This window comes from Gigantopelta aegis, chromosome 14, assembly GCF_016097555.1.
Source record: "Gigantopelta aegis isolate Gae_Host chromosome 14, Gae_host_genome, whole genome shotgun sequence".
NCBI lineage: Eukaryota > Metazoa > Mollusca > Gastropoda > Neomphalida > Peltospiridae > Gigantopelta > Gigantopelta aegis.
In genome coordinates this window covers 45,391,513-45,411,965 of record NC_054712.1, presented here as the reverse complement: position 1 = coordinate 45,411,965, position 20,453 = coordinate 45,391,513, and the positions used below count along the sequence as shown (strand labels likewise).

Here is a 20,453-nt window from a genome sequence, read left to right as displayed (position 1 = left end):
ATGGCTGACAAAGCGTTTACTCAAGCGTTCAACTCTGATGTAGCCAATGTTCGAGAACTAAAGACTTTTTTGAGAGATCGCGGTGAACAGGTCAGCGGGAATAAGCCAGAACTGGTTAGACGGGCGAAAGGAGTGCTTGATTTAGGACTAAAACCATTAAAAGTAATCCAACAGACGGACAAAGAGAATGCAGGCCACCGAGAAGTAACGAAGTTTAAAACCCCGTTAGGTGAAATTTTACCAGATCCTTCTCGATTACCAAATTGGTTAGATTCCCTAAACGACGTACCAAACTTCACAGACAAAGATCTTTATAACTACCTTGTTTTAAATTGCCAAAGGACTTTTGATCATGATTACTTAAAAGCAAACAGAGCTTTCAAAGCCAAAGTTTTCTACGAAGAATGCCATGTTCATAGTGTGAAATACCACAAGATATCTGAAAAATGTAGCCATTGTTTTGTAAAATGTAAAGTAATCCCATCATATCCAACCAAGAATGAAAAGGAGAAACCCGACTATGATGTGTGGCTGTCCCTGTCAAAAATATCTGGACATGTTCACTCAGCAGGATGCAGTTGCAGTGCAGGGTAAGAATAATTTCTGTATATAAATAACAACAACAACACAAGATACAATAATATTAGCTGCATATATTTTGATGTGCATGATTTATTTCAGTTATCACCATCAGGCCTACACATAATAATAATAATATAATAGAATACTTGTCATTTCGTACCATATTTTATGGTCATTTCGTACCACCGGTCTTTGGTAATTTTGTACCATAGTAAATTTTTACTATATTATTTGGTCGTTTCATATCATACAAAAAATATGTTGAATTTTGTGACTATGTCATAACAATTGTGGTCATGAATTATGTAAAATTATTTGTTTTTGTAACTAATTTGAAATGTTACATTGGGTACGAAATGACTATGGTACGAATTAAACACAAAACAACAAAAACATTCACAGTGGCATCGAATCTACAATGTAATTTTTAAATATATAAACAAAACAAAAAATATATATATTATATATATATGTACATCATAGTTTTCAGTTCCTTTGGTGAGGCAGTCAAATTTGTAGTTACATTAATACAAACAATCTTCATCAGTAAGTCATCAAAGTTACTATCTTACAATGGAGTCTGATATATTACAATATTTGGCCCAGAATTGGAGCAATTTAGTTTTTATGCAAATTGTTGGGTAGCCATCAGTGACATGTACATATACAAAATTATACATGTATATATTTGGTTACTAGTCATTTTGTACCATATTTTATGGTCATTTCGTACCATAGTCATTTCGTACTTTGGTCATTTCGTACTTTGGTCATTTCATACCATAGTTATTTCATATCTTATATTTACCATATCGTACCTAACCTGACTGCGATACGAAATAACCAATTCGCTATGGTACGAAATGACCAATTCATTGTGGTACAAATGGACGAAATGGTAAAATTGGGTACAAAAGGACTATGGTACAAATTGACTGGATACCATATATGTATATATGCATTAGCCCTTATGTAAAATTAATTAATTTTTCATTTCAGTGAAGGCGAATCATGTAATCACATTGCAGCCCTGCTGTATGCACTTGTGGACATTTCTAGGAGTCAAATAGATGGAATGCATGCATCTACATCCATGAAATGCAAGTGGAACGAGCCCAGAAAAAGAAGACTAAGTCCAAATAGGGTTGAGGATATTGTTTTCAAAAAACATAAATTTTCTGATGTAGCAGGTGAAGGGAATGCTAGAAACATTCAGTTACACACAAGTGGGAGTACATGTACATCAGCCACAAATGTTACACCAGTAAATCTTGAACATTTCAGCAGGAAATTACAATCATGTAATAAACATGCAGCATGGCTTTATGGGAATGCATTTTCCATACCAGTGATTGAACCAAAAATTCCTCCACTTCACAATATCGATTTTCTGTACAAGAACTCAATTAATTTGGCCTCTGAACAATGTCAGGCTACCTTTAGCCAATATTTTCATAATTTGAAAATTTCTGGAAGTGACTGTGCCTCAATTGAACAGCAGACACGACAGCAGGCAAAATCTTCAAAGTGGCAGCAGGCTAGAGTTGGTAGGATTACCACATCTAATTTTGGATTGGTATGTAAAACCAAACAAACCACCTCCCCAGAAAACCTAATTGGCACACTATTTGGATACAATGGGGATGTAAACACAGCTAGTGTTCGGTGGGGACAGTCCCATGAGGCTGCGGCTCTCAGAGTTTACACCAAGAAACTGAACCGGAAACATTGTGATTTAGAAGTAACTAAATGTGGCCTGAATGTAAATCCAAAATACCCACATCTCGGAAGTAGCCCAGATGGACTAGTTTCATGCTCCTGCCATGATAAGGGCCTGGTTGAAATAAAATGTCCATTTAAATACCGCTTTAAGACACCCGCAGAAGCTAGCATGGAAAAAGACTTTTACTGCCATTTTGTCAATGGTAAAATAACATTAAAAGAAAATCATTCATACCATTATCAAATTCAGGGACAGATGGCAGTGTGCCAAAGAAACTTTTGTGACTTTTTTGTGTGGACACTGAGAGGAGATTTTCTGCAAAGAATTGATTTTGACATTAAATTTTGGGAAAACTGTTTGAACAAAATTAACAGTTTTTATTTGAAAGCAGTAATTCCAGAATTGTTCTCAGAACGTGTTAAACGTGGTTTGAAGTTGTATTAAGCAATATTTAACTTGTTTTGTTACTCACTTTACTGATTTAGATTATCACACATTACAGGTTTATGCTATTTGTTACAATATATCACAGAATTTAGAATAAATGTTGTGACAGATTTTTTTGTGTGAACAAACAATATATGACATGTCCACACACCTTACTAATAAACTTGGTCCACAACTGGTTCATCAAAGGCCGTGGTATGTGCTGTCCTGTCTGTGGGAAAGTGCATATAAAAGACCCCTTGCTGCTTATCGGAAAGAGTAGCCTATGTGGCGGCAGAAGGTTTCCTCTGAAGAAATATGTCAGAACGACCATACATGTATGTTTGACGTCCAATAGTCACGACTGGCGGACTGCTACGAAGTGGTCGTGTTTTGCTAATTGTCATTTACAAGTGGAGGCTGTAAATTGGAAAGACAAGCACATATCTTCCAAATTTTGGAAACTTGTCCCGATAACGTAATTGGTATGTCCCCTTGCAAAATCCTAAATTTTTTTACTCTTTCCATAGCTCGTTCTACATGTATTCTTAGATTTGCAATTCTTCGAGTTTCCTCCACTTGTCGCCTGGTAAATCGTGTGTATTTTAAAGGAGGAATGATAAGCCTTATTCCTCTTGGTGTTGTTAAATCAGATATAAGAAAGCCCTTACCGGCCATAATAGAATCGCCCCTCTCGCACAAGTCCAAAATTCCACATCGTTTTGTTAACTGTTTGTCACTTATACCTCCTGACCACAGACAGGACACAAATGTAATTATCCCACGTGGATTTATTCCCAACAATGCTTTGTATGTCATGTGGGATTTGTAAGAGGAATACATTAATGTTTTATTTGTTTGGTGATTGGGGAGTTTGTGTGAAAAGTTCGGTGCAGTCAATTATCACTCTACAGTTGGGATATTTGGATTTAAACTGCTTTGGCATTGTTTCCAAATTCACCTGTCGAGTAGGCCAAACGAGCAGAAATGAAAGTTTTATGTGCAGGTAGTTAACCCATCTTGATATAATTACACTGCATGTCCCTTTAGAAATTTTAAACCTGTCTGCTAGGTCTTCAATGAGCAATCCCAGTCGAAGACGCACCAATACCATAAAAAACTCATCAATGAGTCGAAGATTACGAGGTCTTCCACCCTTTCTTTCATTATGAACATCATACATATCATGCATTTCATTAAACAACAATGCAAATGTTGCACCATTGGGAACCCCAGTGTAAAACATGACTTTGTCATCCCTGTTACCGATGTCTTCAATCGTTATGTCAGGTTTCATTGTTTGGAGAGCTATGTGATTGACTGTGTTCAAAATGTGTGGTATTGGTTGCAACGGTTCACTGAGTATATGTACAAAATCTGTTTGGGTGCAATATCTTCATAAGAAATACATGTTTGTGAAGAACAATTTGTAACTAAAATAGCATCTGTTTGTTAATTTTTGTTTACAAAATGAGTAACATCATCTGATTGCACTGGTCCAAAATAATCATGAAATCTGACTGAAGTGTTAAGCGCACTGTCATCTGTTTGTAATACAGGTCCTGGTTCATAGTTGTCTCGCAGGTCGTTGATATTGTCTGGATTTGTAGGGTCTGCTTCTTGCACAGCATTTAGATGAATGTCTGTGTTGTCATCTGTTGTAGACTAAAAAAAAAAATGGGTTTAGTGTTAGTACTGTTTGTTAAGATGTGTGTGTTCTGTGTAATTTATGTAATATTTGACAACAGGCACAAAGGAAGGACATGGCTGAAGAAGAATTTGGTTAAATTAGTATTGCCAGCACACGTTTGGTGTGTGATATCTGAACTGTGTGATTGTACTTTACATTCTATTTATACATTCTTTATAAATACGTGTAAGAAAACCAAAGATCTACAATTGAGGGAATCGTATTTCTCCAGTCAAAATTTTAACTGATGGTACCATCGTGTATTCAAAACATTCATGAGTGGTCAATGCAAATTGATTATTACTGTTAATCATAATAAAATTGTAACTGATTCCTAATATGCATGCACATAACAATTTATAACCAAATCATGTATGTTGTGTTTACACACTCCAGAAAGAAAACAACACTGCATATATAATGTTGAACTGTATTTGAAAAGTTGAAGTGAAAACTGCCATGACTGAAAATTTCTACATTAAAAATTTATGAATATTTCAGTACAATAGGATTGTTTTCTATATGTATATATTTTTTAACATTTAATGAACACTGTATAATAACATCATTATTTAATGGAATAATGACGCCTTGATTTGAACTGGGTTTTTTAAATGTAAAATTCCAATAACTACATTGTATTTTTATTAATGGGTGAAAATGTGTTAGACTATTATCACTATAAATTGATGAATATTACAAAACTAATTAAAATATAAATAATAAATCAGCTAAAACACTCATTTCTATTTTCGAAAAAGATTACAGCTTAAAACTAACATTACAAAAAATTATATATTTTATACTTTTCCAGGAATAAATTTTGCACTGAAATCACTTCCTTGTAAATGCAGACACACCTGGTTGTTTTTGTTTTTTGTTCTTGTGTGACATTAATTTAACGAACGACCGTATTAAAATATAATATACTTACTGTCAATGTTCTGAAAGTTTTTCCCTCAAATATACTAGGAATATTGTTGATCTTCGTTTTCCTTCCGCCCGGAAAATGAACAGAACAAAGCCGATCATTGTTACTGTTGGAATAGTTCCCATACACTAATTTAATTCGCCGAAGCCACGATCGCTTAAGTATGACATTGGCCGGAAATCTGTGCAATTGAATGGTCAGGCCATTGACAATCTTCCCTGTATAATTCGAGCAAACACAGCAATAATGTCGTTGTTTTTCTGTGGATTTCAACATATTTCGAACCTTTCAGCATTCCAAGCGTCAGATGTTAATCGCCAATAATTTTTTTAAACTTTTTTTATTGAAGAGTTCTTACAAGGGAGGTCAATTTTCAGGGGAAATAACTCACGTTATCGAACAAGGCTATTGACATCAAGTGTGAGCGATGTGTGTTGGTAAAACGCGGACCGAACCAGAACGCTTGACAAATTGAATTTTTCCTTTAAAAAAATTGAATAAATTAAGTGTTCGGCAACTGTGCATAATTAAGAAACATATATTTTTTTCATGTAGTTGTCTTAAAAATGGAAAATAATGAACTGCACATGCGCATTACGATACTTTTTGCAAACGCATGCGCCTGGACGCAGTTACAAACGTCGCACTTTTTCCTGTTTACTGTAGGGTGTTTCACTTTTGTTTACTAGAATGGATTTGTTTTACATCCAAATTGTTGATTTTTTTACGTTAAATGATTAAAATCTATTTTGTTTCACGTAGCTGAAAAATGTAGAATAATATTTCCGTAAATATCGTATTCGTGTTTTTGTTTTTAGGTGAACGCAGTTTGGGACGTCGATGGTATAACGTGTGGGTGTGTAGTATTAATATATATATATATATATATATATATATATATATATATATATATATATATATATATATATATATATATGTGACGGAACATGCTCTTAATTTTGTTTTCGCCTGTGGCGATATTAATTGTTTTAGAGGGCCGTGTGCAGTTCCAAATTGCACTTAAGCCCAGATGGGCAACTTGTTACGTGATACCTTTGCGCGACGGTCGTCGAGCGTCTAATACACACCCAGCGTAGGTGTGGAGGCCATGTGGCCAGTAGTTACGTAATAACTCCGGTAGTGCTGTTTATGGCCAGGGGATTGCTCGCGGAATGGCGACAGCCAGTCTGGCGATCTAAGAAAATATACCGACTCTGGGAGAGGTGGAAATATCAGATGATAGGTGAGGTACCGCGTTGTGCCCCCAGGCGATATTCGCTGTCTCTGAGAGTTTTGAATAAATAGCTAGGGTTTTAGATATATCGGGGAGAAACATAGGACGGCTTCCAGGGGGAACGTTAGTCCGTTAGGACTTGGTAAATATCATTTCTGCTCGGTTGTATAACCTTGATGTGATTGATGTGACTTTAAATATTTAATAAATAAATAAATAATATTGGTATAATGCAATATTATTTAGACGGTGCTGCGGTCATCTGACGCAGTATACTGTAGGCTCACCGTTCTGATATATATATATAAAGCTTAGCCAGTCATCCTAGAGGACCTAGGTAAACTGTAGGTTATTGTCTTTATTGTGATAGGTACCAGTATTAAGTCTGTATTACAAGGGTATTGAATGAGTAGTTAAGGGTTAATTAAAAATTAACCAGTTAGGAATAGAGTTGTAATTCCTTTATTAATTAAGTTCTCCTGGAAGCGTTTCTCAATTATCACACGTGTGGGTGTTGTGTCACGGTGAAGTGATTAGCATATTGTGTAAACTAGACACCTAGAGATTAACTAATTAAGTGATCAGTTCTGGGTTGTTATTATTTATTGTTGTTAATTAACTACTGCGGCAGTACATTTGTCAGCGTAGGTTAATACAGATTCCAAAGTGTATTGTGTTTTTGTTGTGTTTTCTAGTGAACTAAACGTGCTATAATAATATATACTTTATATAAGATCTTATCTCTGATCATACCTAGACGAGCCAGCGGGTATAACTGCCTGTTACAGAGAGATCTAATAGATATACAGTTAGGAGAGATATTTGGACAATCGTGTTTCATTCAGTTACGGGTATTATAGGATCCCCGTGACAATGTATATAGAGATGACAGCTCTATACAGGACTACACAGGGCGGTCTAGTATTTTATATACTTAGATATGGTGGAAAAGACATTAACAGTAAAGGTAATAAATATATATTTTGTATAATACTCAATGCGTTCGTGTTGACACTATAAAAACGTGTGCATGGGTACACTTTGCCGCATAAAAACTCAACTTTGCCACCCCAATTTATTTTTTAATGTCCTTTTCTCAGTTAGATAGACATTAAGAAAAATGCAACAAAACACATTCTGATATTTAAAATATTACTTTACTGTTAAAACAAACTGATACGTAATTTCAAGTCACTCAGTTGGTTGCTTATAACCTGAAGCCAGTCAGAGACAAACCAGGTTTCTGGGACCCTATCGATCGTCGCGCCATCTGGAATAGAGTTATCTCCACCTGTTTCAGCTAAGACGCCCATTGAGATAGTAGTAACGCCATCCTAACGAAGGGAGATAACTGGCGCTGTTTGCAAATTTCACAGAATGCAGACGGCACGTGCGATCATCGTTGTAGGAAACCGACACACAGTTACGTGTCTGTTGACATTCCAGTGCACATGCCAGTTTCGTTCTGACATCATTCTGAGAGGATATGACGTTGTCGGTGATTATGACGTCATCAAATGAGACATCCCTGATCCATCTGGAGTCACGATTACAGCTGAAAGAGACATGTCATGTTTGAGAAATACAATGACTCAGTTCTACAATTTTAATTAATGTTGATAGTCTATTCTAAATGTTTAAATTTTGCATATAAACCTCGTGATTGCAGCTTCAATATACGTTCAATTAAAGCAACAGTCCCAAAGTTGCAAAATAACCAAAATATTCTTTTTTTTTGTGACGTGTAACGACTATACCTTGAATTACATCCCCACTCTAAAACAAGACAAACAAAAACATTGGCGAAGCCATGGTCTTATATTTAGTAGTGGGGGAAAACCACAGTAAATATATAACGTGGTGCAGAAAAGAGATACGATGGTCCTTTTCTTTCAACATTTTCTGTTACGTTGTCGGAAACGTTACCATAAAAACGACAACAGTCCTTTGATGTGACGTCAACAATGCTTTCACATTTTAATGTGCTTATTAACGTCAACGCGATACTGTTACATTCCCGTTCTAACCTATATTATGGTTGTGGTAAATCGTCATACACAGAACGCAGAACTAACCTACCATGAACAATAAAGCCCAGAGCACACACTAATGATAATTCACACAAACAAATAACAAGTGATAAATTTAGATATTTTTAATACAAAATTATTAATTATATAAATTCCCCATGTATGAAATTACTATTTATCCAAATGGCATTTATGTGTATATTAATATTAATATTCACCAAATGATTGTCCAAAACATAACGAATTCCCAAATCCGGATACGATGACGTCAATATTCAGGGCACTGGCACAGTTCATCTTGTCCGTTCATTCCTGTTGTTGTTGACCACCTTGCTTGCCTCCGACCTGTCACCGTATACTGAACCACTATGACTATGACTATGACTAAGAGATTTACGTGCACATTCAGAGCAAGCTGTTGTAGCACACGCCTATCCTGGCCACAGGGACCGGCCTTGGCCGGTTCCCTCTGTCCAGGACAGGAAAGGGTTGGGGGAGGGTTGTAGAGAGGGAACGCCTGCACTGGCAAGTGCAAGGGAGCACCAGCAGTCCAATGTTAGTGACAGGCGGGGGGTATTTGGTGCTATGGAATTTTGAAAGTCCCGTAGGATTATGTCAAAGAGGAAGAGGTGCGCGTTTTACATGAAGGAAATTTGGCGCAATTTTGATGGTCGTTCTAATTGAAATAGTGAAGAGAGCCAATAGGTTTTGCTTTTAGTATTCCGAAAGTGGCTCTTTATTATGACCGTCTTGGTGCTGTAGGGTGTCTTCCAAGGTTGCCCATAGGGCCCTTAGAAGAGGCCTGATCTCTTCTGATCGTAGCATGACAACCCAGGGGAGACTCGAGCAATTGTGTATGTTGGACGAGGTAGAGGCGTTGATGGAGAGCTTGATGTTGGATGCTGTTGCCGTGGAGGTGGAGTAGGTTCGTCCGTTTTGCCCACGGTCCTGCCAGCGCTAAGGAAAGTTTTATTTTGGGTTTGGGGGAAGGGGCTGGTATTCTGTTGTCCAGTCCCTTCTGGGTGCAGTGCGGTGGTGTACTCGGAGCCGGTTTCTTTTGTCCGACTCCTTATCGGAGTACGTGCTGGGCCATTATTTTGGGGTTTTTTTTACCGGCCTCGGTGGCGTCGTTCCAGGCCATCGGTCTACAGGCTGGTAGGTACTGGGTTCGGATCCCAGTCGAGGCATGGGATTTTTAATCCAGATACCGACTCCAAACCCTGAGTGAGTGCTCCGCAAGGCTCAATGGGTAGGTGTAAACCACTTGCACCGACCAGTGATCCATAACTGGTTCAACAATGGCCATGGTTTGTGCTATCCTGCCTGTGGGAAGCGCAAATAAAAGATCCCTTGCTGCTAATCGGAAGAGTAGCCCATGTAGTGGCGACATCAGGCTTCCTCTCAAAATATGTGTGGTTCTTAACCATATGTCTGACGCCATATAACCGTAAATAAAATGTGTTGAGTGTCTTTCTTTTTATTTTGGTTTTATGTATGGACGGGTGCATTGTTATCATTAGTCAATGCACCCTATGGTATGTTGAGTGCATGCTGTGTTTGTGTTTGCCTATATTTTGTGTTATGGTTGTTCCTACTGTATTGAGTCCTTATTCTATGTTTCGTGTCCCGTTTAAATACTATCCCGGTGCGTGACATTTAACCTTGAATCTCTCCATGATCAAACACGAGATTTGATCTATACACCAATCAAATTATTTCCAATTTATAATTCACACTCAACTGGAGCTTTTTACAAATCAACGGAAACACCAATACAGAAATCCCGGAGAGTTACTTCCCTTGTCCGAATACACCACGTTGTGGTTGCAAAGAAGTAAATTGACCAATGAGCGTCGTGTTGCCCACGAAGATAGTGCTTTTAAAATACACCCCCTATTTAAATAAAATAATTTATGAGTTTGAAAATAGGTAAGAAATTGGATCTTTGACAGGAATTGCACCTACATTTATGGTGCACAGTTGTGTTGAATGAGATCTCACTTTCCATGAGTGATTTGTACATACCGAGTATGAATACATGGTCGGGGTGGAGAGACTTCCTAGCAGCCGTGAAATGGCAAAATGGGGGGGGGGGGGGGGGGGGGGGGGGTGCCTCCAAAAATAAGACATTATTTCCAGATTTAGGTTGACATCACCCAGTTCAGACATACTTGCTGCACAAAACAAGGACTGGCCATCATCACTACATGTGTGATTCACCTGGGAAAATTATCTTTTTCTATTTTTTAAAATGTATGTTAATATAGTGGACAGTATGTTATGATTTACTTCGCTGCTACCTGAAGACACTCTTGACACATACCACTGGAATCACACCACACTGGTTTCCAAGGTAATAATAACAATGTATTTGTATATTTCATAATTTTAATGGAGCCAGAAATTGGCTGCTTTAATTTTTATAATTTATTACATAATCACTGATGTAATATGACCACAACAACAACAAATGTTAAGGTTGAGGTGAACTCAAACTGGGTATTGACTATGAAAAATCGTATATTGGCCAAGACTGAAAAGATGCCAAATATGGGATGTGTAATTTGGACAGGCTGCCAAAAATGGGACAAAAGAAAGGATTATAACAAATATGGAGTTATTCATGCAAAAATACCTGGTCGTCCAAAACACCAAACTTTTAAAGTACACCGACTCCAGTATATGCTCCACCACAATCACTTTGACATACCTCGTAGCATGGATGTATCACATTTATGTCACCACTCCCTCTGTGTTAATATTGAACACTTGAGCCTCGAACCACATTATGTTAACAACAACCGTCAGCAATGTCTAAACATTGTCCCGAAACACTGCATCGGCCATCCAGGTTATAAAGACTGTTTTTTTCTTCTTGGGGACAGGTACGTATGATCTGTTAGACATGGTGGTACAACTTCGGAGTCAAGTACATTCTTCTTGTAGGTTGTTCTTGCAGTACTGTTGTGTTTGTCGTCATATTGCTGGTATCGAACCTTGCGGAGATAATTTCTTCGGGATCTGTACCGAGTAGTTTTTTTCCTAGTAGCATGATACCGGTCTTCACGTCCCCGAGCTTTAAGTTCTGCGAGGGCGTGTATTCTTCCAGTCAGTGGAGCTCCCACTAGTTGGCATCTTATAACAGTAGACTTTAGAATTCCTTTGTTGAGCATGTGGTCTGCACTGTGTATTCTTGCTTCAAATTTGCGATAGAATGTCACTTGTTTCGGATTTGTTCTAGTATAAGCCCGCTTGACACTTTCTACTTTTTGAGTGTTTGTACTGAGTTTTGTTTTAAGAAGTGCAGTTTTGCCAAGTCAAAGTTCTAGGCATTTTCTTAACAATTCTTTATCGCCTTCTTTCATTTTCAGAACTGAATCTGCAGGTAAATAGGCTGGTTTCCATGCCTTGATCCGCCTGTCCGAACACACAAATGAATGCCTTTGACACAGTGTTGAACAGTTGCCACTCACACAGGCCACGATGGAATCGATGGTGTACGTCATTTTTCTAACTATTTTAGTGATATCTCCTGCAAGTTGACGGTGAGCGATGTCAAGTTCGAGGTGACAACGTTGCTTGATGTCGATGGCAAAACGTCGCTGTACTTTCTGTCGGTCTGATTTATTTTTCCCCGGAAACATGGTTAACCTAAATGAAACTTTTTCAATCGCCTTTTGCTGACTTTTAGAAAAATGTCTAGTGTCACGTAAATTCTCAATGGAACCTGTCTGCGCTCGGGTAGCACCGTCAGTAGCATGTGAATCGCCATCAGTCGTAAAATAACCAATGTTGAGTTTGTCTTCGTCCACTTGAAATTCATTCACGCATTTTTCTGCATATAAGCCCTCATTGCCGATGGAATCTGTTGTCTTGAAATTGGCTGTACATTTTCCACCGTGATCTGGACATGTAATTTTCTCTCCTTTAGATCTGAGGATTTCAGCTTTTTTTGCAAAGTTTGTTTGCAGTGTATATCCCAATAATTTCCTTTTTAGGTGTTTCGTTCTCAGCAATGGTGTAGACCGCTTGAGCTGGAGGGGTGTGCTGGAGTTCCCACCGAAAAGTCTGTTGTTGTAACGGCAGTCTCCCTCAGCACTTATCTTGAGATCACTGGTAAAACCTTTTAGTTTGTTTAGTCGAACCAAATTAGAACGTCTTTCTTTCATATCCTGTCTGTTTATGTACACTGTTTTGGATTCAACATAATTGGCTGAATTCTGCATTCCACGCTTGCTTCCAACAGGGATACCAGCTGCGGATAAGGAATCGCGAAATCTTGTCAGTTGCTCGGAGACCAGACAACTCGGACCGGGGGACAACTCGGCCCCGTGGCCGAGTTATTAGACTGATAGACGGGGCATGCTGTGACACATTATATGCGTGTTAAGTATGATAGTTGGCCATGTCGTAGTGTCGAAGTATTGTACTATAGTAATAATAATGCATTATACTGATAGATACCGCTAACTATATGGTCACCATTAAGAATGACAATTGTGTATGTCGTAGGCGCATATCGTAGTGTCGGATGGGTTTCTAGAAGTATTGTACTATAGAAATAACGCAAAAGACATCATTTGCCAAATTCCCACATTTATTACATTAAATACATACGCACATATGTACACAAAAAAACCAACAGAACACATATACATAAATAGTTATAATAAAGAAATAAAACACCAATCACCAAAAGAACATAGAAATAAAACGTCCAACAAAAGATAAAAGTCAGTGTTGTTACAACGATAAATAACTTTTGCATGTTTTTTTTGGGATCATCTCCAATGTTTAGGTCACCGACTGTAGAACAAAAACAAATTATTCGAACAGCGGAAACTATCTTCAAAGATAAATGGATCAGCAATTTATCAATTTAACAAAAAACTAATTCTTTTATTTCTGTGAGAATACTTTAAAAAACAACACTTGTTCAACAATATTGTTCAACAATAGACAAGATTGTCCATGTGCCGAGTTGTCTCTGGACTCCGGGCCGAGTTGTTTCGCGGTGGGCCGGGTTGTCTCAGAACTCTGGGCCGAGCTGTCTTGACGTGGGCCGAGTTGTCTGGGCCGAGTTGTCTGGGCCGAGTTGTCTTGACAATGCCACAATACCCTCAGGTGGCATTGTCATTAGTGTTAAACATGAATTAGCTGATATTGCTAAAGTCAGTGAAAAAAAATCAGTCCCAATATATCTTTTGGCTTAGTATCACAGGCACTCAAAACAAGAATGAAGATAATTGTTTAATGGTTGGCATTTTATATATTCCACCTACTGGCTCACCATATTATAAAGATGACACTTTTAATATTATCGAAAATGAAATATTTCAAAATGTAGAATCAGGAAAACCACTGCTCCTGCTAGGTGACCTTAATGCCAGAACTAAATGTTCTCCGGATTACACTACAGTTGATGATGTTTACACTGATAATGTTGATATGAATAATTTTATGAATAATATAACAAATCTTGACAATCTCAGTATTCCCAGAGATAGGGCAAGTCAGGACATAGAAAGGGTTAACCAGCATGGAATGAAACTTTTAGATCTATGCAAGTTACATAATATATATATTCTCAATGGTAGATGTGGGACTGATAAATGTATTGGTAAAGTCACAAGTAAAGACTGCAGCCTGATTGATTATGCTATAGGTACTCACCATGTTTTTAAAAATGTAACTGACTTTCAAATCTGTGATTTTGAACCACTTCTTTCTGATATCCATTGTGCTCTAATACTTACATATTCGTGTAAATGTAATACTGACACAAACAATCCTGTAAATCATAGTAACGGTGTACGAAGGGAAACAGCACGCAAATGGGTTCCTAGTAAACGTGAAGACTTTATAAATAATATCGACGACAACATAATCGAAAGCATCTCTCTAATTCTTGACGACGAGTCTACTAATACAAAAGCACGTGTCACAAAGGCCACCGATATGTTAAAGGATCTATTTTTAGACACGGCAGCCTCGACATTCGGTCACGTGCGTGTATACAGTAACAGCCGTAACAAAAGGTCAGCGCACAACAAGCGACCCTGGTTCGGGATAAGACACAAACATTTACGTACGAAGTATCTCGAGGCCAAAACAATATACGCTAGAAATAAAACTACAGATAATAAAATGAGATTAATTAACGCCAGTAAGTCTTATAAAAAGAGTATATTTAAAGCTTTTGCACAACATAAATTTAAAACAGAAATTAAATTGAGACGGTTACGGTTAGATGATCCCAAAGCCTTTTATAAAATACTTAAGAAACAAGATAACTTAGATAACAACGTTAACGTTCCTCCTATTGATACATTTTTCAACTATTTCAGCGACTTAAATAAGGGCGAACCCAATAATGATAACTTATTTAATTTTAACATGGATAAAGTACTATACGACAGGGCCGTACCCTCCGGGGGGGGGGGGGGGGGGGGGGGGGGGGGCAGCTGCCCCCCCCTGAGAATCTTGTCCTTTTTTTTATTTTATATATATATCTCCAGTAATAGCATAGAAATGTTTAATCTTTATAGTATGTTAAAAATTATTTATAAAATTTAGTGCCCCCCCATGGATTTTGGTCAGGGTACGGCCCTGTACGAAGTAAACAATGACAGTATTATTAACGAAAAATTCAGTGCAGATGAAATAATGAAAGCCATAAAACAACTAAAATAACATAAAGCAGCAGGTGTTGATAGAGTAGTTAACGAATACATTAATTCAACCTCTACGTCGTTCATGCCAGTTTATGTTAAACTTTTTAATACTATTTTTGATAATGGAGTCTTACCAGATGAATGGCATACCGGTATTATTATACCAATTTTCAAAAACAAAGGAAGTCGGCTACATCCCGAAAATTACCGACCAATCACATTACTTTGCTGCTGCTCTAAACTATTCACAACTTTACTTAATAACCGTTTAAGTTTATTTATTGAGGAAAATAATACCATTAGTGAGGCCCAAACCGCGTTCCGTAAAGGCTATTCAACGACAGACCATATTTTTACATTACATTACTTAATTGATATCTTGAAAAAAAGGAAAAAGAAACTATATTGCGCTTTTGTGGATTTTGAGAAAGCATTCGATACGGTACCTAGAATACAGCTTTGGCATAAACTACTACAGCATAACATAACTGGTAAATTTTTTAGAATTATCCATCAAATGTATCAAGATCATAAATCAATGATTGTCGTAAATAATCAGCAATCTACTTTATTCCCATGTAACAACGGTATCCGTCAAGGTGAAAATTTATCCCCTATTCTATTCTCCCTGTATTTGAATGATTTAGAAGATTATTTATCTAGCCATGGATGTGAAGGGGTTTCCCCTACAACAGACAACCAAGATCACCCAATAGATATTGCTTTACACATGCTTTGCTTGTTATATGCAGACGATACTGCCCTATTATCAACCTCTGCAGCAGACCTGCAACACACCTTAAATATGTTTTATCAATATTGCAATAAATAGAAACTTAAAATAAACGGCAACAAAACAAAAATATTGATTTTTAACGGTAACACTAGAGATTATAAACAAAATTTTAAGATTGGAAATAATACATTAGAACATGTGAAAGAATATAAATACTTAGGAATTACTTTTACAAAATTAAACAACTTTCGAGTTACAAAGAACAGACTTAAACAACAGGCTACCAAGGCCATGTACTTTGTACTATCAAAATCAAAGGACAACTATCTATCAACCGAATGCAAACTTAAAATGTTTGACTCAATGGTTCTGCCAGTTTTATTATATGGATGTGAAATATGGGGATATGAAAAAGTTGATTTATTTAATTCTGTACAAATAAACTTTCTAAGACACATCATACCCGTTAAGAACGCAACACCAATATTTATGCTTTATGGAGAGTTAGGGAGAACGCCTGTCGAGTTAATTATATACAGAAGAATGGTATGTTACTGGGCGCGACTGATATCAGGAAAACAATCAAAATTGTCTACTCTTTTATACAAAATTATGTTAAATGACCACCTTACTAACGGAACTAACTATAACTGGATGGGAATGGGTGATATCTGGATAAGACAATATTTCATATCAGTAAATTGTCTCTCACAACAAATTAAACAAAGACAATGCGATCAGTATTTACAAACATGGAAAAATAACATATCACTGTCATCGAGAGGCAACACTTACCGATTATACAAAGAACAACTATTTTTCGTAAGCTATATCAATAAACTACCAGAAAAACTGTGGACAGCACTCTTAAAATTTAGAACGTCTAACCATTACCTACCCGTGAAAATTGGACGTTGGAATAATATACTCATAGAAGATAGAATTTGCACATTATGTAATGAAATAGACATTGGCGACGAGTTCCATTATCTTTTTATTTGCCATTTTTTTCCATAATTCAAGAGTCCAGTTGCTACACCCATATTATTATACGCGACCAAGTACTTATAAATTTAGAGAACTAATGGAGAATAAACGAATTAGTACCCTAAAGAAATTATCATATTTCATTAATATAATAACTAATGAATTCAAACGCCCTTGACTACAAACACCATCAAAACCAAACATAATTAACAAAATACTATCATTATCCACTGCACCATATATAAGTTTAACAATCCATTCGTTTATAAGTACTTGGATACCCGTATATTTGTATTAAATATTTGTATTATTACATAATATATTGATGTGCGTGATTGTATATGTTTGTATATGTGTTTGTGTATGTATTGTTATTAATGTATTTACTGTCAACCATCTTGTCACGTGTATATAACACAATGTTTATGTATATATTCCTCCTATGCCGTTGCGTAACGGCCCGAGTGTAAATAAAGTCTTGTCTTGTCTTGTCTTGTCCTCCGGGCCGAGTTGTCTGGCATTCGGTTGCTCGTGCACGAGGTCGGCCATACTGCTAATTCAGATAAATATTATCAGTTCAGGTAAGTCACTTGTTATAATCCGTATATTTTAAACATTCTTTCTTCATTTCTTAAATAATAACAATGCCGTAATTATTTATTTCACAGTTCATTACACATTTACGTGTGTCACAATAGTTCACGAATTTTCACACAGGGATCAAAAGTTCACATATCGATGTCCGCCACGCAGTCCAACAAATTATATATACACTATGCCAGAATAGCATAAAAAATATATTGCTTCAATCAATATATATTTTTATACATATCTATTATGCACTTATCAACACATAAATATTATATGGTCAGTTAACTAATTTACTAATAATTATTAAACTACCATGCAATAATATTTTCTTGTATTACTATACACTATTGACAACACACAAAATACTACTTTGTACATTATCTGCCCTAAATCAATAACATCTTGACAATGCATCTGCCACTACATTTTCACGTCCTTTAATGTGACAAATTTTAATACTGTATTCTTGTAATTGTAAAGACCATCTTAACAACCTTTGATTTTTACTTCTTATTTTATGTACAAACACAAGAGGATTATGATCAGTCCAAACAACAATAGGTTCCACTGGATTACACAAATAAACCTCAAAATGACTCAATGCTAATAAGAGTGACAAGGTTTCTTTTTCAACAGTTGAGTATTTCTTTTGATGGGAGTTAAACCTTTTGGAAAAATACGCAACTGGATGACATACACCATTATCATCATACTGGGACAAAAATGAATCAGCCCCAATATCACTAGCATCAATAGTTAATTGAATAGGTTTTCCAAAATCTGGTGCATTGAGAACAGGTTTACTTTTCAACATAATTTTTACATTGTTGAAGGAATTTTGTCATTCCTTAATCCAAATATATTTAGCATTTTGCTTGAGTAAATCTGTTAATGGACAAGTAACAATACTAAAATTTCTGCAAAACTTACACATTTACGTGTGTCACAATAGTTCACGAATTTTCACACAGGGATCCAAATTTCACATATCGATGTCCGCCACGCAGTCCAACAAATTATATATACACCATGCCAGAATAGCATAACAGATACTACGTACATTCTTCTGTTGTTTTAACTTCAGAAATCCGGGAACAGATCATATTTATGCACAATGTGTATAATTGTAAAATATCTGTGTAATGATCCAATACTACCTAATGACGACAGTTAACTACTGTGCTGTTCTGTTGCAATATTTTTACAAGTGTTGAGTGGATATATCAATAGAGGTAAGTGCTTGGTTCTTTGCTTGATTGAATAACGACGCATTCCACACATTTTATTTACGGTTATATGGCGTCAGACATATGGTTAAGGACCACGCAGATATTGAGATAGGAAACCCGCTGTCGCCACTTCATGGGCTAGTGTCACGGGGATCCTATAATACCCGTAACTGAATGAAACACGATTGTCCCAAATATCTCTCCTAACTGTATATCTATTAGATCTCTCTGTGACAGGCAGTTATACCCGCTGTGGCTCGTCTCTAGGTATGCTCAGAGATAAGATCTTATATAAAGTATATATTATTATAGCACGTTTAGTTCACTAGAAAACACAACAAAAACACAATACACTTTGGAATCTGTATTAACCTACGCTGATAAATGTACTGCCGCAATGGTTAATTAACAACAAATAATAACAACCCAGAACTGATCACTTAATTAGTTAATCTCTAGGTGTCTAGTTTACACAATATTCTAATCACTTCACCGTGACACAACACCCACACGTGTGATAATTGAGAAACGCTTCCAGGAGAACTTAATTAATAAAGGAATTACAACTCTATTCCTAACTGGTTAATTTTTAATTAACCCTTACTACTCGTTCAGTAACGTATGATAATTGAGAAACGCTTCCAGGAGAACTTAATTTATAAAGGAATTACAACTCTATTCCTAACTGGTTAATTTTTAATTAACCCTTAACTACTCATTCAGTAACGTGTGATAATTGAGAAACGCTTCCAGGAGAACTTAATTAATAAAGGAATTACAACTCAATTCCTAACTGGTTAATTTTTAATTAACCCTTAACTACTCATTCAGTAACCTTGTAACACAGAATTAATACTGGTACCTATCACAATAAAGACAATAACCTACAGTTTACCTAGGTCCTCTAGGATGACTGGTTAAGCTTTTTATAATTATTTAGGACAGTGAGCCTACAGATTACTGCGTCAGATGACCGCCAGCACCGTCTAAATAATATTGGTATAATACAGTATTAAAATATTTAAAGTCACATCAATCACATCAAGGTTATACACAGAGCAGAACAATATATTTACCACGCCCGGACTGAACTTATATATTTCGTTCAGTGGACGACGTCCGTTTCCCCTGCAGCCTTCCTATGTTTCTTCCCGATATCTCTAAAACCCTAGCTATTTATTTAAAAATCCGAATATCGCCTGGGGGTACAAGGCGGTACCTCACGTATCAAGTGAATTTCCACAGCGACCAAGACGGCGTATCTTTCTCTGATCGTCAGACTGGCTGTCGCCATTCCGCGAGAAATCCCCTGGTCATAAACAGCACTAGCGCAGTTATTACGTAACTACTGGCCACATGGCCTCCACACCTGCGCTAAGTGTGTATTAGGAAAGCTCGACGACCGTCGCGCAAAGGTATCACGTAACAAGTTGCCCACCTGGACTAAGTGCATTTGGAACTGCACACGGCCTCTAAAACAATTAATATCGCCACAGGCGAAAAGAAATTAAGAGCATGTACCGTCACAGCTAGTCTTCTTGATTAGCAGTAAGGGGTCTTTTATATGCACCATCCCACAGACAGGATAGTACATACCACGGCCTTTGTTATACCAGTTGT

At 36.8% G+C, this 20,453-nt stretch overlaps 3 protein-coding genes across 3 annotated transcripts; 1 reads left to right on the top strand and 2 right to left on the bottom strand.

Annotated features, from left to right (window-relative positions):
* On the top strand, positions 1-2,791 carry LOC121389299. The gene is made up of 2 exons (XM_041520896.1): positions 1-590; positions 1,582-2,791. Exons 1-2 carry the CDS (start codon positions 1-3, stop codon positions 2,747-2,749), a joined length of 1,758 nt encoding a protein of 585 aa, XP_041376830.1. The 3' UTR covers positions 2,750-2,791.
* Positions 2,792-3,581: 790 nt separating this feature from the next.
* LOC121389298 lies at positions 3,582-11,789 on the bottom strand. The gene is made up of 5 exons (XM_041520895.1): positions 11,674-11,789; positions 8,014-8,141; positions 5,356-5,570; positions 4,224-4,396; positions 3,582-4,125 (listed from the first exon to the last, which is right to left on the bottom strand). Exons 1-5 carry the CDS (start codon positions 11,787-11,789, stop codon positions 3,582-3,584), a joined length of 1,176 nt encoding a protein of 391 aa, XP_041376829.1.
* Positions 11,790-11,933: 144 nt separating this feature from the next.
* Positions 11,934-12,842, bottom strand: LOC121389297. Its single transcript, XM_041520894.1, has one exon. The coding sequence runs from the start codon at positions 12,840-12,842 to the stop codon at positions 11,934-11,936; it is 909 nt and encodes a 302-aa protein (XP_041376828.1).
* Positions 12,843-20,453: the final 7,611 nt, after the last annotated feature.

Bases quoted from the DNA above. Each gene is read 5' to 3' on its own strand.
- LOC121389298 (XM_041520895.1), bottom strand. From the start codon at position 11,789: ATGCTCAACAAAGGAATTCTAAAGTCTACTGTTATAAGATGCCAACTA. The intron at 8,142-11,673 runs GTATCATGCTAC...TGTCTCTTTCAG, and splicing joins GCTCGGGGACGTGAAGACCG to CTGTAATCGTGACTCCAGAT. The intron at 4,397-5,355 runs GTAAGTATATTA...TTTTTTTTTTAG, and splicing joins AAACTTTCAGAACATTGACA to TCTACAACAGATGACAACAC.
- LOC121389297 (XM_041520894.1), bottom strand. From the start codon at position 12,842: ATGCAGAATTCAGCCAATTATGTTGAATCCAAAACAGTGTACATAAAC.
- LOC121389299 (XM_041520896.1), top strand. From the start codon at position 1: ATGGCTGACAAAGCGTTTACTCAAGCGTTCAACTCTGATGTAGCCAAT. The intron at 591-1,581 runs GTAAGAATAATT...TTTTCATTTCAG, and splicing joins GGATGCAGTTGCAGTGCAGG to TGAAGGCGAATCATGTAATC.